General features: G+C 31.6%; 1 protein-coding gene and 1 long non-coding RNA gene across 2 annotated transcripts; one reads left to right on the top strand and one right to left on the bottom strand.

Annotated features, from left to right (window-relative positions):
* Positions 1 to 992: 992 nt before the first annotated feature.
* LOC114321199 (putative pectate lyase 12) lies at positions 993 to 18,496 on the bottom strand. Its single transcript, XM_028268347.2, has 4 exons — positions 17,328 to 18,496; positions 15,377 to 16,298; positions 9,290 to 9,495; positions 993 to 1,481 (listed from the first exon to the last, which is right to left on the bottom strand). Exons 1-4 carry the CDS (start codon positions 17,456 to 17,458, stop codon positions 1,211 to 1,213), a joined length of 1,530 nt encoding a protein of 509 aa, XP_028124148.2. The 5' UTR covers positions 17,459 to 18,496; the 3' UTR covers positions 993 to 1,210.
* On the top strand, positions 7,740 to 8,486 carry LOC114321200 (uncharacterized). Its single transcript, XR_003650188.2, has 2 exons — positions 7,740 to 8,080; positions 8,179 to 8,486. It is a non-coding gene; the product is annotated as an uncharacterized LOC114321200 (long non-coding RNA).
* Positions 18,497 to 19,295: the final 799 nt, after the last annotated feature.

The raw sequence follows: 19,295 nt of genomic DNA, 5'->3' as shown, positions 1-19,295 counted from the left end.
ACACATTATGTATATATTTCTGTCATTATTTTTATATTATTATTTTTTTCTTTTTGAGTCGCATAATGTGTGTGGACCGCTAATATAAAGATAGAGAGATCAATCACTTGGAGGAGCTAGTGTCATTGTTTTGCGTGAAGCAAAGCAGTGATTATTGTGCGGCTTGGAGGAGCTAGTGTCCTATTTTGATGATTCGAATCGTTGAAAATTTAAAAAATATCAAGAATAATATATTTGTAAAAATTAAGTTGATTGGATATCAATAACATGTTCATCAAATAACATCTATACATAAAAAAAAATGAATATATCTATATATATCAAACTAAATACAAATATTATTTGATGAACAAGTTATTAATATCCGATCAACTTGATTTTTTACAAATATATAATTCTCAATATTTTTAAAATTTTCAACGATTTAAATCATCAAAATAAGATCCGAAATCAGTTTCATAGACTGCACAACAGTCACCACTGTGCTTCACGCACAGCAGTAACACTGTATCCTCACTGGGCCGGTTTGGCCATTTTCTACGGACATGGAGACATCCCATGTTGTTAAGGGCATTATTGTGGAAAGCCCAAAAAAAGAAAAAATAAAAAATAAAAAAATTAAGTGTTGAAGAGATAATAAATAAAGGTTCTGAAGTTGACGTAGGATCCGAAAGTACCACTTGAGCCGCCCATATCCCATCTTTGTTTCTCATCATCGTCTTATTAGAAACGTAAAGAGTCAATAAACTCCGCTAAATAAATCATCGCAATCAATCCATTTTTGATAATAATAATAGGAAAATGTCTCGTAATTTAAATTTTGTGATTCAAATGGCCAAAACGACGTCATTTTGGCCATTTTTATGTTGTTCTGTACTCAAAACGACGTCGTTTTGACCATTTGAGCCACTTTTAAGCCACAAAATTTGAGCTACGTAACATTGTCGATAATAATAATAATAATAAAATAATCAACAAATGAAGATATTACATTTAGATCCCATTATACTGACATATTTTAATTTGGTATACAGACCTATCCAAAAAATAAATCATGTAGCTTGGCTAGCCCACATAATTTGATCAAAAGTCTTCTGATAACCCATCCAATTATATACAAAGTGGGACCTCCACAAACAATCAAATTGATAAATCTCTCATTTCCTTTCTTAAATATCAATTCCTTTGCTTTCCAAATTTCCTATAATAATCATAATAATTGTGATGATGATAACAATGGTAATGAAAATAGAGTACCATAGTTGGTGGTAATGTATAAACTTAAAATAATTGAAAGAGACAAGAGGATGGTAGTGGTTGTAGATGAAGAAGGTGGTGGTGGCGCGCTACTCCCAAATATCATCCCAAAAAAGTTCCCGCCATCGCCACTGCTGCTACCGGACCCCCCATCAGAACCGCTTCCACCAGTGCTGGTACCAACGCCATTGACACCAGGGTATGAAATGCTCACACTGGTGTCCCTGATAGAGAATGGTAGTTACACCAACACAATAATGTCAATATAATAAAACAAACAAAACAAAACAAGGGTTTGAAATGTTAAGACATGGCATCATGGGGCCTAGATCATTCAATATTTACAAGTATCTTTTTTTTTTTTTGTTGATAAATTTCACTTTCAATAGCACAATTAAATGCACCAAGTCCCAAAATGGTTGATGTGAATCTAAAAAGCAGTTGAGGGAATTTTTTCAGTTGAATTGTGTAAAATTAGACACAGTTATGTTAAGAATACAAAAAAATTTCACAGAACATGTAACACAGATGTGAAACAAAGGTGTGAGAGCTACCTTTTATCTCACATTTATGTCACATTCCGTGAAAATTCTCTGTGCAATTAAACTGTTTAACTAGGAAGAAAAAGCCTCCCTCACATGATGGCACAGTTGGGAAAGAACCTCTCCATGTTGCCAACCCCATTCAGATCCAAGTAATCCAATAAGAAAATTGTGGGAACAATATACGGCCCCCACATGAAGGGAACATGCCAAATAGTTAGCTCAGCTCTTTATGGCAACTTTGCATCAAATTGTTACAATCACATTTATTATTATCACATTTCTATTATGATATGAACATAAAAACTAAATACATAATAGAACACAAAATACATTCGAATGGATAATATTTTATAAAATTTGCTGATAAGACTCATTTTTTAAAAATCTTATTTATTCATATACATTTTGCATAGTGATTTTTGGGATGTGTGGTTCGTTTGACTCTTTTCAAACTCTCGTTAGGTATATTTTGCTGTTGTGTTGAATATGAATGTTTTTACCTTTGTTCAAAAAACTCTGAAGTGGTAACAGGTGGAAACTATTCCAAAATGCCTCAAAAGCTAAACTCCATTAAAATAAAAAGGACACAAGTAGAGGGGAGTTTTATTGTTTGAAACCAACCAATTTGGAATAAATTTCCTAATTTTTGAGAGGGTTACCATGGTGGGAGTCTTATAATAAACATAATGACATTTGCTAGATTCAATAACCTAATCGTAGAGGCCGTCATTTCGCGATGTTTCTTCCCAGCCATACTACAATAGCTTTGCCAACCTCTTCTAAAACTTACAAAAGTTTAGGCCTTGTTTGGAACTTGAAATTGGTAAAAGGAAAACAAAGAAAGTGAGAGGGGAAATTTTCTCCTTTGTGTTTTTCCTCCAACTTTAAAAAGCTTTCCTTTAAAAACTTTTTATGAAATAATAATAATAATAATTCATACAAACAACAACGACAACAACAACAATGATCCCTAACAAGTCATGAGTTGGCGATGAAGAAACATATAATCTCCTATGTTTATTCTTTTTTCTACTTCTTCCAATGAACTTCAAGAGGCATACGATAATTAAAATTTGTCTTCTCCACTCTCCCTTAGAGCAACTCCAACTCTAATAGGCATTTTCCTTAACAAAAGTACATAAATAAATAAATAATAAATTCTACATTTTGCTTAACCACTTTGCCTAATGTGTACTCTACCAACCCTCTTTGCTCTTAAAATTAGTTAGCCTAGCCTCAAAAACTCTCCAAATATAACTAGTCAACAGAGAATAACGCAAAATGTTTATAGCATTGTCTATAATGTTGGAGTTCGATTCAATTCAATGAAAAGACCAAACAAAATGTCTAAAATGCCCCTCCCGATAAAACAATATACACTGAAGTAATTAGTTGGGGTGAAGTCCGAGACACCCTTGTGATCAAAATGTAAATACAGAGGAGATTCAGGAGGAAAACCAAAGATGAAAGAATTCCAAGGACTTGATTGCTATTTCGACAAGTCTGATGCAACATGGGGGCCAGGGCAGCAAATGCTGTCATGGAGAAGAACCTTTTTTTTCAGGACTGATACATATCAGATGTGGGCCCAAATCTAAAAAAATATTTTAAGTGGAGCCCACTAAAATTGGCTGGAAAGCAGTTAGTAGAGAATATAAATGAGTCAGCAATACTCAAATTCTCACAAGAAAACACCAACCAATAAATGACTTTGGTGGGGGGCAGGGTCCCTACATTATCCTCCCAGACACTAACCAATAAGTCAATGTCTGTATATATTAAAAGAAAACTTCATAAACTGTTTCCACACACATATTTGCTTCCCTGTTTTCTGCATTGCTTATGACTTATACAAGGCTTTGCCTCTCTTTTTGCAAAAGAGACACCCATCCCATCCCATTAGAGTACCATGTGAAGTGGGGAATTCTAAATTTTTAAATGCCCTTCAAGTCTGAAAAGTGGGTGACTCTATTTACAACACAAAAACATCTCTTTACACTTCCCATTTGTTTTGTTTTTTTTATTAATATTTTATTGCCACTTAAAATTGTAAAAAAGTATTCAAATTAAAAAAATTAAAAACCTCAAATTCTCATTACACTTGCATTCCCCCCCCCCCCCACCCCACCCCAAAATCTCCACGGGTCCCCCAGCACCCTTTCCACCTCTCAGTCGCCGATCTTTGTTCTAGATCTAAAAACCCTATTTCTTTCTCTCTTTAATTCTTGCATTGGTGGCTAGGGAGACGGGAAGAGGGGTTGCCGGTGGGGGAAGAGCGGTTGGAGAGTAGGTTAGGGTTGTAAAAATTAGAGAATTTTTGGTATTATGTTGGGTGTAAGCAGGACGGAGCCAAAAGAGGAGGCTAAGGGGGTCACGTGCCCTCCTCAGTTTTGAACCTTATATTATTATTTTTTATATGTAAAATGTATTCTTTTTTATTTTAACATGCTCTCTGGTTAAGGATTTTTTGTATTGATCACAACACATAGTTATTTGATATTTTGAGAATAATTGTCTAAATCAATAATTTAGCAAGAAATCTTATAGATTAGATATAATTAACTCATCATTTTTAGATAATTAAGAGATAATGACAGACACACTAGTGTGAGTTGTGGTTTCCCATGTTGTGAGCATCACGTAGATAGTGCCATAAGGTACTTAAAGACTATTTAATAATATTTTTATTCAAAATACATCATTTATAAGCAATATCATCTCTCTAATATTTTTTTGTCAAACAAAAATTAAACAGATTTTATAATAATTTGTGCTGTAAATGATATGTTTTTATTTTCTAAAATTAAAAATTTTGATCCATAATTTTTTGTGCTATAACTGCAAACTAACATCACCATTCTGCATCGAACTATTTCGTATTATTATAAAATTTTGATTTATTGCTGTTAATAATGAATATTTAATTTTTTGTGCTTACACCCTATTTTGCGCTTATAATTAATAAGAGTATCCTCTAACTTAATTTGCTGGCTTCGTCACTAAGTGTAAGGATATAAATTTAATAATTTGTAATTTTAAAAGGGTGTAATAAAAAATAGTGCAAATATAACCACATCGGACAGGACAGTTGACCTAATGATTCATGTAACAATTCTTTGAGATGGTGAAAAGAATAGAAGTTTAGGGAGATTCGAGTTGATAGAAAAACCTGCCGTCTTTTGTTGTAATCTAACTTATTAACCTTATAACTTCGTATCACGTGGCAGAAAAAAAAATCACATCAGAAAGTGCATGCCTTAAGATAATTGGTTTTTTAATTTTATTTTTAAAAACTATTGGTTACCGTTACTTCCAAGGAAAGATTTTGCTATGGTGCCCAAGTGGAAGATTTGAGGGACCGTGCCCTAATAAATTTCTATGGTGCCCAGGTAGGATATACTGTTAAACAGCTGTTGGCCAAGCACAACACACAATTGGATCCCCATGAGGAACAGTCTTCGAAGGGTCCAACACAAGGTGTTTTCAATATGGCCATTACAATAGTTAAAATAGTTAAGGTTGATTTGGCATTGGAAAAAAGTTAAAAAATTAAAAAGTCATTATTTTATTTAAATTATATCATCTTATTTAAGTCACATCACCTCTCTAACACATCACTTTAAACTCAACCCAAACCCAATCTATATTTGAGGATTGTTTGAGATGTCCTAAATAAATATACTTTTTGACTATTTATAAAATATGAGTTGAGTTTGAAGTGATGTAGTAGAGAGGTGATGTGACTTAAATAGGATGATATGACTTATATAGGGTAGTGACTTTTTAATTTTTTGACTTTTTTTAAAGATGCCAAACCAAGCCTTCATAAAAAGTCAAAAAGTACACTTATTTAAATCATCCTAAATAATAACATAAAATATTATATTTACTTTATAATTATTATATATATTTTTCATAATTATTAAATTAATTAAAAAATTAACTATTATTTTAAATATAATTTTTTAACTAAATTAAAATAACAAAAAAAATTTAATTAAAATAGACTACTCTCAAACGGCCTATATAATACTAGTAAAATAAAACCTCAATCCCAACAAAAACAAACATTAACAATAATAATCTATGTGCTTGGTTACCAATTTTTCAAAACAGTTTGAAAATTCTACTTTCTTATTTTTTGTATTTTTTTGTTTTTACTGAATTTTTTTAATATTTTAAGTAATTTTTTTACTTTTTAAACACACCTAACATAAATACACCTAAAAAGTAAAAAAATTATAAAAAAAATCTTTTAAAATTCACTAAATACTAAAAATACAAAAAAAAAATACAAGAATATAATACATTTTTTATATTTCTATATATTTATTAATTTTTTAAAATATTTATTCACAAATTTTTTACTTTTTAGATACCTCTAATTAAGGTGCATCTAAAAAAGTAAAAAAAATATTTAAAATTTAAAAAATATTCACTAAAAACAAAAGAATATAAAAACTAAAAAATTCAATTTTTAAAAAACTTAATTCAGAAAATTCAAATCAAACACACTGAATAATAATAATAATAATAATAATAATAATAATAATAATAATAATAATAATAATAATAATAATAAAAAAATGCAATCTAGGGGTGAAAAAACCTGCATTTGCAGGGTGGGTGAAAAAGGCTCCGACCCACCTTCCTAGGAAAGAAATAGAGAAGTGGGAAAAAGGCTCTAATGACACCTAACTTTAAACAAAAAAAAAAAACTGTAAAAGCTGTTGGGGGACCCATAGCTACAGGCTAGAGATGCAGACAGTAGATTCTCAGTTCTTCTCCGCATGATCACGTGGCCCCATGCTCCATTATTATATATATATATATATACACACTTTTTCCATCCCATTTCTAAAATTAATTTTAATGAATAAATTATTACATACCACTACCTGATTAGTTCAAGAATTATCCATTACTTCTTCTGAATACTGCCCATAAAAAGATCACTTCACTTTACATCCTATTTTACCCTATAACAGCATCTCTAATGATTAATTAAAATTTTTATTAAATTTCAATAAAAAAAATCAATATTTTCAATTTAATATGACTTACTCTAACCGTGTATTAAAAGGGAAGGATCAACCGGTTGGATAACAGCCGGTCGACTGATAAGAGCATTTTTTTTTTATCTGTTTGAACTTTTTTTGACTGGTTTAAACCCACTCTTTGAAAGGAAACCGGTCGACCGGTTGGTCAACCGGCTGGTTGACCGGTTGACCTCCTCCAACGGTCACGCACAGTAATTTGCTAAAATCTATATCCTGTTCTCAGTTTGATGATTTTTTTGTTGAATTCACATTTTGATACTAATTTGGTGAAACTGTTGGAGCACCAAAATGTGACTTTTTCACCAAAATTTAAATCTGATGCTAAGTTTGGTTCACCGTTAGAGATGGTCTAAGATTGTTTCATAAATGTTAAATTAGTATAATTTTTTATTTTTTATGAAAAAATATAAAATGTAAATTAAGATGGATGGAGAATTGATGAGATTCAAACAAAGAATGATAGATGTGATTCAAACAAAGAATAATATGATCCAAATAAAATAATGCGTTAAAATAACATAATTTATTTTAACACATGACAAATAAACTCTAAATGGATTGTGTATTTTTTTAAAACACATTATTGTCTATTCTTTTCATAAAATAAAATAAAAAATTAAATCTCATTTTTTCAAAAATGATATACATATAGTGTTTATAAAATAAATATTTTAAATTATTAAAATCAGATTCATGGTGAATCTCACAAGCCCATACAAACCCCCACGAGTTCGGATCCTCTTCAGCCAGTGTCTCTAACCTTTCCTCTGGGTGACAGCCCAGACTGGGCCACGTCAACCCAATCAAAATAGACGGCTCAGATCAACTTCAAAAAAAAAGAAACAGAGACAAATTTCATCTCCCCCCCCCCCCCCCAAATCTTCCATGAATGCTCTACTTTGGATCTTCTTCCCCTTCTCCATCTCTCTTTTCTAAATTTTACATTTGATACATACATACACATACACTACCTTCTTCCTTTTTCCAAACCCTTCAGCGACCCTCATGCACCACCGCGACCGCTAGCACCCGCCGGACTCCTCTCCCCCACCCCTACCCCTACCCCTACCAACTTCGGCTTGAATTTAAGAATTTGAATGATTTATGTGACCTGAATTTTTAAAAAAAATGAAAAATCAAAGAAAAAATTTGTGGCTTGTATTTCAGAGAGAGAGTGGGTTTGCTTCAAATTTGTTTCTTGAATTTTAGAGAGAGAAAGTGAGTTTGCTTCAGATTTTAATGATTTTAACATTTGTGGCTTGATGATTTGTTGGATGTTCTTCTAAATCTCTGACACTTTGATAGTAAATTTGCAGATTCCATCAATGGCGATGCACTCCCTGAGGTGGATAAAAATTTGCAGAGAAGGAAATTTTGAGTTGGGTTTTCTTAACCAAATCTCATAGTTTGTAAACTCTGAGATTCTTTTCTTCTTTACGAAAGTGGAGATATGACACCTTATTGATAATATTCATTTTCTTGGCAAAAATATTGTTACTTGCTGCTACTCCACCGTGTATATTTTTTGTTTGTTATATGCAGATTTCAGATTTTCTTTTTATACTAGATATCTTATGGTAGCTACCTAGCCTTCCTTTCCAAACGTTCATAATTTTGGATTTTATTTTTTGTTTTCATTTTTTGTGCTTTCGGAAAAAAAAAAATAGTGATGAGAGAAGGGAAGAAGATCCAAGCAGAGCACTCACGTAAGGTTGGGTAAGAGAGGGAGAGAGGAAATTTGTCTCTTTTTTTTCTTTTTTTTAAGTTGATCTGAGCCGTCTGGTCCAATCTAGGCCGTCATCCAAAGGAAAGGCCGGAGACTGGCTGGAGAGGATCCGGACTCCCCCCCCAACATAGGTCATATTTTCTTCGGTGTAATTTTTCCTATTTTAATAACGGTCTTGTTTAGTTTGATTTTGGAAGATAAGTTTTCACAAAATATTTTGAAGAGAGTTTAGAAATTTTTGTAATTTGTTTGGTTGTATATTTTCAAAATAATTTTAGAATTTAGGATGATTTGATATTTTATAATAATTGAGTAGATGTATGTGAGAGAAAAAATAATTAAAAATGACAGAACAGAGAGAAAAAGTGATTGATTGATATGTAAGAAAGAGAAAATAATTTAAAAAATTTTTTAAGAAAAATTACAAACCAAACAAAATTTTTTTGAAAATCTTTTTCCTCACAACCATACCAAATAAGGCCAACATGTTTGGTGACCCCTTTCCCAATGTAAAAAAACAAAAACAAAAACAAAAGCTCGAGATTGCAGAGGGGGTAATTCATCAGTAATTTGTTAAAAGGGATAATTTATTTAAAAAAACAAAACAAAATGAGTGTGGTGATATTACACTGAAATGACAAGTTGTTTAAAGGGGGCAGGTATTTTTCCGTTATGAGTAAAAAATGAGAGAGAGAGAAAACCTGGGATCACCGAAAACGCCGGAGTTGGAGGTGAGTTGGGTGATGAGGGCGGCGGACTTGGGCTCGACGCTGGAGGCTTTGGCGTACTGTGCGGTGAGGCCTTGTCCAGAGGGAACGAAGAATGCTCCATTTACCATTATGTCCCCGTCTGTCCTCCAGTTCCAATCCGTCCAATCTTTCTCGTTTGTATCCACGCGCTTCGTCACCTGTTTTGTGTTGTGTATTTTTGTCCCCACAACACCACAAAAAAAAAACCATCAATATCACCCATCACAACACAATCAATCAACAACAACAACAAAACACAGACACATAGCGTCAAGCGCCACAAAGCGCGTCATTAACTCTATGACTATGACTAGTGCAGTACCAAGCTTTTGAATATCGTTCCATCATTTAAATAAATAAATAAAAAAAAAACAATGGCCTTTTTTGGTTTGTTTTTAAAAAAAAATTGAGAAAAATTCTCTACAAATAAATTTTTAAGAGTAATTAAATTAAACAAATTTTTTTTAAAAAAATTTAAAATTATGTTAGGTAACCTACTTTTTAAAATCACTTCTCTCATACACATCAAATCAAATACTTTTTTTACAAATCTCTTCTCAAAATAATTTTTTAAAATCATTTCTAAAAAAAAAAAGATAAATCTAACAAATTTTCATATTTTTTATTTAAAAAATTACTCTACAAACCCAAATCAAACAAACCCAATTTATCTGGCATGGCAGGCACTGTCTAGTGTCCATCACAGCTTGGTCGCATGTGCAACTGAATCCATGTGCAACAACAGAATCATACTTCTTTTCAATAATTTCTTTTGACAAAATTACCAACAATCAACAAACACAATCTTTAGAGTTCGAGTCTTGAAACGAAATAAAATTTTAATTTTATTAATTTAAACGCTATGATTAAAATAAATAAATAAAAACGTTTGAAATAAACTTTTTTTAATTTGATTTTTCTTTCTTTTTTTTGACTATTTTAAACTTACAAAAAAAATTCTATTTGAATAAACTTTTAAATTTTTTATCATCTTACGAAAAAAAAAATAAAATAATTATAATTTATATATAACATTTTATTTTATTAATTTTTCAACATATTTAGCCTTTCAATGTATTAAATTAGGCCCAATTAACAACCCAAACCAAGCAATCATTTGTCTATTTTCATTTTGTAAAGTTCATAAAAAAAATATTTTAGTTGTTCAACTTAACTAAGCCTTTGTTTGGGAACTTGGTTTGGGGCTAAAATAGCCACAAAAAACAAAATAGGTTATTTTAGCCACAAAAAACAAAACATCAAATCCAACCTATAATCATTACAATCCTCTCTCACAAAAAAAGTCAAAAAAGCCAAAAAGTCAAAAAGCCCTTCCCAAACCAGGCTAAAATAGCCCAGGCTAAAATAGCCAAAAAACCAAAAAGCCAAAAAGCCAACCCACTTCCCAAACGGAGGCTAAAAGAGATAATCTAGAAGCTATACCTATAGTTTAATGCCTATCATATTATTTTTTTTCATCAATTTTACCTAACAAAAATAAATTTATAATTTAATTGAAAATAAATCAAAATATTTAAATTTAAATTAATAAAATTAAACGGTCCAGATTTATTTTGTTATAAAAAGAAAACAGAGCTTCTTCTTTTTTTTCTAATTATCCTTTCTTTTAAATGTTTTATTTTATTTTCAAATTAAATAAACTATTCAAAATCATTCATTTTAAATAAATGCCACGCCGAAAACAATATGCCAAATTAAGAAAATATATTATGGCTACGTTTGGCATGGGTTAATTTAGCTATTTTAGTTACAAAAAAACAAAACACTCTTCCAAAAAGCCAATTAAAAGCCAAAAACCAACTCTTAACTCATTTTAAGTCATATCAACTCCCATTTTTTACATATTTTTTCAAAAAAAGTCAAAAAAAAAAAAAAACTAAAAATTAACTTTTAATCATCTTTTAAAAACACTAAAAAATTAATAAGATAAAATGTCACATCCAAACCATAATCCTTTTATTTTTTCTCTAACAAAAGTAAAAAAAATCAAAAAAACTCATCTTAAACGAGACTTTATCTTCAGGCTAAAATAACTAAAAAATCAAAAAGCCAACTCACATCTTAAACGAAAGCCATATCAGTGGAACTAGGAATGTGAATTCACAATTCTACAAAAAATATATCGGAGACCATAATTTGAGTGAAGGGAAAGGACTTGTTAATGACAATATTTAAACTTTGTACCTTTTAATAAGATATTAATAGTATTGGCCAACCAAACTAGCTGCAATTATTTTTAAGCTGCATTTTGCATTTCAAAAATAAATTTCTTCTACAATATATTTATTTATATATACCCACTACCACTTTATGTAATTCAGTACCATATGTAATAATAAAAAAAGGATAGGACAAATTATCAACACTCTTCGAGATTTGACTAAAATACGAATTCACCTTAGATTTAAGAAATTACATCCCACCTCCTGAAGTTCATATTTTCATAACAAATTATCCCCTCATTTGTTATGCAATATAACCTTTAAGAGATAATTCATAATTTCTCAAACCTCATAAAATAATCTGTATTTTAGCCAAATCTCTAATAATTGGCCCAAAAAAGTAAAAGGTGAAAGGGGCAATGCATGCCAAAAGGCAACACCATTTGAGTCCAACTTGGACAATAGGGGATATTATCACTGAATTTTCCCCCCATAAATTAATGGTTTTAATTTCATTCGATAAGGACATCGAGTGTGTTTGGTTTGGTTTTGAGAAATAAATTTTCAAAAAAAAAAATTTGAGAGTATAGAATTTTTTTAATTTGTTTAATTGTATATTTTGAAATATGAAAATTTGAGATGATTTGATATTTTGTTATAGTTGAATAGATGCATTTGAAAGAAAAAGTAAAGGAGAGAATAGAGAGAAAAAGTGATTGATTAATGTGTAAGAAAAAAAAAGTGATTTAAAATTTTTTTTTTCCAAAATCACTAAACTAAACAAAATTTTAAAATTTTTTCTCTAAAACTATTCTCTCAAAAACAAACTAAGGCCATCACATTAATGTTGAGTAACCGACCGCACAACTATTCATGCCATTCTTTATACCGTATTGACCCAAATCAATTTCTAGCTATATTTTATGTTCGTGAATTTTTTTTATTTTTGAAAAAAAAGTAGAACACATTAATTTAGAACAATGCTCAAACAAAAATAATTTACTTGTTGTATTCCAACAATTCAAGACAGCCTCGGCCAAAACCAAGACAAATCAAACTACACAGAGTTAAGTTTAGACATACCCTCCTCAGTTTGATCAGACTCACCCAAGTTACAACCTAGTTAAACCTTAGCAAGTAATATTAAACTTGTGTTTTCTATTTATTTATTTTCAATTTCTTAAAATTTGCACCAAACAGTCCATATCTAGGTGGTGCCCACCAGAGGTTTTCCAGAATCAGGCTGCGCGTGTACCTCACGCGCCACCGCAGTAAGTAGGACAACGTTATCCCACCACATGACATGTGTCAAAAAGTTCACGAGTCGCACAGAATTTGATTTGGACATGAGAATAGTTTCTCGAGTAATTGTTAAGGCACTTTATTAACATTTGAGCAATGATAGCGAGTGTAAGTATGTGAGTTTTAAAAAGAGCTCAAGGAAAAAAAAAAGAAAAAGAAAAATACAAAGGTACACCTATCATCACATGTGACAAATAGATATCTCATGATACAAGCCTCCGTTTGAGAAGTGGTTAGATTTTTGACTTTCTAATTTTTTTTTTTTTTGATTATTTTAATTTAGAATTAAAAAGTTTAATTTGAAAAAAAAAATTAATTTTTTTAATTTTTTTGTGAGAAAAAATATAATAATTATAAAAGTTATTTGAAATGATCTAAATAAGTGTACTTTTTTATCTTTTTACAAAAAGATATGAAGAAAAATAAAGAGATAAAAAATGTGTACTTGTTTAAGATAGTCAAACTTGACCTAAGTTGAGTGTGAAATTTTATCTTAATGGACTAAAATTATTTTTATTTTTATTTTTTATAACTATTTTAACCAAAATAGCCTTCAAACCATCTTCCCAAATGGAAGCTAAATGTTAAGGCACTTTACTTTTCTTTATATTTTTACTAAATGTTTCCCATGATATATTAGATCTGCATGAGATTCATATGATTGATGTAAATCTCACAATCATATCAAACATTTAATAAAAATATTAATAAAATATTTAAAATACCTAATATTTTTTTTTCTTTTACCAACAAACTAACTATAAGGCTTCATTTGTCGTAATTTAAAAAAATTAAAAAGTCACTATCATATTTAAGTTTTATCATCTTATTTAAGTCACGTTACCTCTCTACCACATTAATTCAAACTCAATTCATACCCAACCCATAATTTCATAAAAAGTTGAAAAATGTACTTATTTAAAACATCCCAAACTACTCGTAAATAAAAGATAAATTACAATAATAATGATTCAGAACATTAATTTTGACGCTTTAATGAAACACTAATAACATGACAAAAACAAAAAATAAAAACTAAATAAACCAAAACTAAAATATCACATCACAATAAGTGAAATCCACTAATGAGCTGGTTTTAAAGTTCAACAATTAGAACTTTAAAAACATTTTTCTAAATTACAATTTGCCTCTTTATGTTTAGTTATTCTCTCACTTCACCTGTCAAATTGTTTTTTAAAAGTAACTTTTTTTAAAAATTATTTTAAAAATTAAGGTCAAGTTTGACAAGTTATTAAAAAGTCAAAAAATTATTTAAAAAGTTAAAAAATTCAAAAGTTATAACTATTCACCAAAAGTCAAAATTACGACTGCATAACTCTCAATCCTAATTTTTCCCTACACACTAATTTATACAATTTTTTAATACACATTTTTTCATAAAAAATCAAAAAATTAACTCAAACAATCATATTTTTTCTTCAACTTTTTAGTTCAAAAATTCAAAAAATACACTTATTTAGGACATCCCAAACAACCCCTAACTTCTATTTAATAATCGAATAACATAAAAATATTGTATTACATGTAATCATGCATCAAACACCGGATATCCCAACTTTTAATCCACTTCTCTCTAAAAAAAAAAATTAAAAAATTAAATTTTAACCATCATCCCAAAACACCTCACAAAACGCAAACTCAAATTTTTAATATAACAATAATATATTTGTATATCATTAACAACTACAACCCTGCTAAATACTCCCAGTGAGGTGGTGCGCCCCCACTGGCTGACAACCAAAAAATAAAAAAAATAATTTTTTTTCACCCAATCACGAACCTCCATCTCACTGGGAGTCGACCCCATTGGGGTATAAAGCATTTTTGTAACAACTAACCTATTTTGTAAAGGAAAATGTTTGGTAGCTCAAATTATTGTGGCTCAAATGGCTCAAATCTGTCAAAACGACGTCGTTTTACACTCAAAATCTGTCAAAACGACGTCGTTTTGACAGATTTGAGCCATTTGAGCCACAAAAATTTGAGCCACCTAGCATTGTCGTTTTGTAAAATGCTAGGCACGCAACCAAATGTTTTATGAACATTTCTACCAAATACTAACATCCGTTGGGAAGTGGTTTTGTAAGACTTTTTTAACTATATTAATAACAAAAGACAAAATAAGCTATTTTAATCCTAACAAACAAAACATCACATTCAACTCATAATCATTACACTCTTCTCTCACAAAAAAAAGTCAAAAATTCTTCCCAAACCAAACTTTTTAACCCAAATTAAAATAGTAAAAAAAAACTAAAAAACCAACCCACTTTCCAAACCAATCACTATATCTCACATACCCACACCATACCACGTGGATCTCGTGTGATCCTACACTAATTTGAGTTAATATTTAATAAAAATGTTGAGAAAATATTTAAAATTCATAAGATTACTCTCTCTCTTTCTTTTTTTTTTTGTGTAATTTTAAATAGAAATTAGTATTTGGAGTAAATAAAAATAAGAAAATGGCACAATATAATTCACCGGTAAATAAAATAATTTTAAAAAACAAAAAGAAGAGAAAATTTACCTCCTTGGCGTCGGGATCCACCGGCGCGGTATAGCGATTACCCTGACTATTGATAGTAGGGTTAGCGCTACCGCCGATAGCATACATCTTCCATTCCGTGAAATCATTATTAACCACGTGTATATACCCGCGTCTACACCGAGGCATACGCTGCACCAGCCCTACACCAAAGTGATTAAAAGCTATGGTCACCTGCATCCCGGAATCAGGCAAGTACTTATCATCATGCCCTAACAGCATCACTTCATTATGATGTGCAAAATAGCTGTTCGATATCGTGATCCCCGTGGACCCCATGATCGCATCAATCAAACCGTCCGTACAATAAGACAGAGAGCAATGATCAATCCACATATCATGAGAATTGAAGATGGAGATACCATCACCGTCCGATATTCCTCTATGCCCAACATGGGTTGGGGTGGAGCGTATCATAGTGTTTCCCGAGGGAACACAGTGGCTGACGTGGATGTTGTGGATGATGACGTTGCTGATGTATTGAAGCGTAATGCAGCCGCCGCCGGTGATCTGGATATTCGCGCCGCGACCGTCGATGGTTTTGAAGCTGTTCACGATGAGCTCGTGCTTGAGCTTGATGAGCATGTTGCCAGAGAAGATGATCCAGAGGGGTTCGGATTGGATCACGCCGTAGCGGAGTGTGCCCGGAGTTGGGTTTGCTGGGTCGTGATCGGAAGAGTCGGTGACGACGTAGAACTGGCCGCCTTTGCCGCCGAGGGCTGCGTGGCCGAATCCGATGGCGCAGTCGGCGAGTCGTTGGCGGTTGTTGGCCCAGTTTGGGTCGCACCGCCAGCAATCGTCGATTGGGTTTCCGGTGAGGCACGAGAGCTGGTCTTTGGAGCCGCCATTGTTGGTGGTGGTGGTGGATAGCATTTGCCTTCTGGATATTGATACATTGAGTCTCCTGTTTAGAAAAATGTAGAGTGAGCCCAGATTAGAAAATGGTACAATGAGCAAAACCGAGATGAAGAATTTTATAAATTTTTGTTGGGAACGATGTAATAGTAGCAGATGTGTGAAGAACTTAGAAGAACAGAGTGAATGGGATTATAGAAACCCTAAAATGAGAGAAAAAACAGAGGGCCAGATTTGAAAATGCTGCAATGAGGAAAACCCTCTTTGGGATTTTGTCTGAAAACAGAGGAAAGTCCTAAATGTAGCAATGAGTAAAACCCAGATGAATTTTGTAAATTTTTGTTGGAAACAATGTAAAAGGAGATTTGTGAAGAACTTAGAACAGTGGCCCAGATTATAAAAGCCCTAAAATGAGATAAACATAAAGGGCCAGATTTGAAAGTGCTGCAATGAGCAAAACTCAGATTGGGATTTTGTATGAAAACAGAGGGGGCAAGTGCTAAATGTAATAATGAGAAAAACCGGGATGAAGATTTTTACAATTATTGTGGCAAACAATGTAATAGCAGATGTGTGAAGAACTTAGAAAATCCAGATTTTAAAAAATAAAAAAAAAAATTAAATTAAATGAGAGAAAAACGGATGCACAGTTTTGAAAATGCTGCAATGAGGAAAACCTAGATTGGGATTTTGTCTGAAAACAGGGGGGCCAAGTGCTAAATGTAAGAATGAGCAAAACCCAGATTAAGATTTTTACAATTTTTGTGGCAAACAATGTAAAAGCATATAGTTCCAACTCATAATGGAGATGAAATGGACAAGGGATTTTGTCTGAAAACAGAGAAGCAAGTCCTAAATGTAATAGTAACCAGCAAAACCCACATGAAGATTTTTATAATTTTTGTTCCGACTCCAAATAGAGCTGAAATGGACAAAAACCCAGATGGGGTTTTCTGTTGATCTAGCTAAATGTACTGTGAAAACAAGGAGACCCAGATGAGGGAATGCTATACTGCCCAAAACCCAGATGTGCATTTGTGTGATAATGTGTGGAATGTTGAGAGGGTATGATGTTTACCTCTGGACTTCTTGAACCACAGCTTCAGGGTTGGGGTGTTGGTGGGGGAGGGTGAGATTGAAGGTGGCTCTAATGAGAGGAGAAAGAGAAGTTAAGAGGCAGAACAAGATAATGCAGGTGTTAGGAGGCATCCTTGGAGGAGCAATAATGGCGTATGGTATATGTTTTGCTGTTGTTTGCTTCTATAACAGAGAAGAACTCAACAGATGTGCCTTCCTGTTGAACGTTCACATAGGAAGCTGCCAATTTGGGGAGATGTGTGATGTTCTTTATATAATAATAATAAGATTGCATATAATAATTGCACTAAATAATTAAACCTCAAATGTTACTTTCAATGGTAGGGTTGTAGAAGGTTTTCATTGTTTATTTCAGCATGGTCCATGGTCCATGGAGAGGTGAGCCATAGGAGAAGAAGAACAGGTGAGAGAGAGAGAGAGAAGATGGGGAAGGTTTTCTCTCTACTTCTCCCTTGCAACCCTCGTTAGAAATTCACATTCCTACCTTGCTAGCTAATCATTCTTTGGGATAAGAGGGAAAAACTCATTTTAGAAAGGTTAGAAAATAAAGGAAAACTTGTAGCCAGAAAAGAAAGTTTTAGAGAGAATGAAGAAGTCTGATCTCCCGCTGTGATTCTTGTCCGAAATCGTAAGTTCTTCAACATTCTATTTAATTTTAGACAAACTTTACGCTACCTTTTGTAATTTTGGTTTTATCTTCTAATATTTGAAAATAATCAAATAATTTGTGCATTAAAATGCACAATTAACTCTTCTATGAAAAATAACAGTGAGTGAAAGTAACACTCTTTAAAAAGTGGGTCAATTTTTATGACAAAAATAGCCTTTGTATCCTTTTAAATTTATAAAAAATGCCATACTTTTTCTAACTCTATCTCTCATCACTTTTTTTTTATTTTAATAATTTTTTAATTTGTATAAAAATATATACAAAAAAAATGACTTTTTCACTAAAATTAAAATTAAAAGTTGATAAACAAAGCCAAATAGCAACTCCAATCTTTCTTGTTTTCTTCGCCTCCTCTCTGTTCTTTTTTTTCATTTTCCAACTACCCCCTTGACAAAGCTGTATTACAGAAGTTTTGCAAACATCAATTCCCCTTTTGAAAGAGCACAAAATTGTTTGGTGAAGGAAAAAATGGTGTGTCCAACTGGATGAGAAAGTGAAGATGCTTGCTTAATAGTATAGAAGGGTAACAGGATCTCTAACCACATCCTCTTCTCAAGAGAATGAAAATAATATTTTTTATTCAAAAAATAAATATAGAGGAAGTCGCTATTCATTCAAACTCTAACCACAAATCTTCATTTCTTTCATTCAAACTCCAATCAAAAAGTAATTTTTGTTCATTAATAAATATTTAATTTTAAAATTTTTGTAAAATATATTTAATATTATACTCATTTTAAAGGTATGATTTCATACTTTTTATTGATGTCAATTTTATAAAAATTAAATTTACACATTAAAGGTTATTTCGAATATAATAAGAAATATACAGTGAATAGTATTTTAGAGTCTCCTTCATTTTGTTCATCCTCCCTTCATATTTAAAGGATCAATCCATCTTCCTTCATTTGGGAGGAAGAAATGAAGCATGGGTTGGAGCTCAAAATTAGGAAGGATCCTACATATTTGAAGTTTTGAAGGATGAGTTGGAGATGCTCTAATGTTTTTTTCAATTAGATCTGTGATATGTGACGAGGTAGCAAGTTACAAAATCATTTACTGTTGTATTGTGATGGGAGGATCTTGGATATCAATATCTTCCTTGTTCATAATTTAGTAATGATGCCAAACCACTTTCAGTTTCTTCATGGACTGGAGCATTTGTTTTATTTTTAGTATAGAAATGGAAGAAGCAGATTAAGTTCCAGTTTTATACTAACTGTATGCAAAATAAAGAGACAAGCAAACCAGAGTTTGAATTTTTAAATTAAAAATAAA

This window comes from Camellia sinensis, chromosome 1 (assembly GCF_055761805.1).
Source record: "Camellia sinensis isolate YWXY chromosome 1, ASM5576180v1, whole genome shotgun sequence".
In the NCBI taxonomy this organism is placed as follows: domain Eukaryota; kingdom Viridiplantae; phylum Streptophyta; class Magnoliopsida; order Ericales; family Theaceae; genus Camellia; species Camellia sinensis.
The sequence above is the reverse complement of the archived record's forward strand: the minus strand, read 5'-3'. Positions and strand labels throughout refer to the sequence as shown.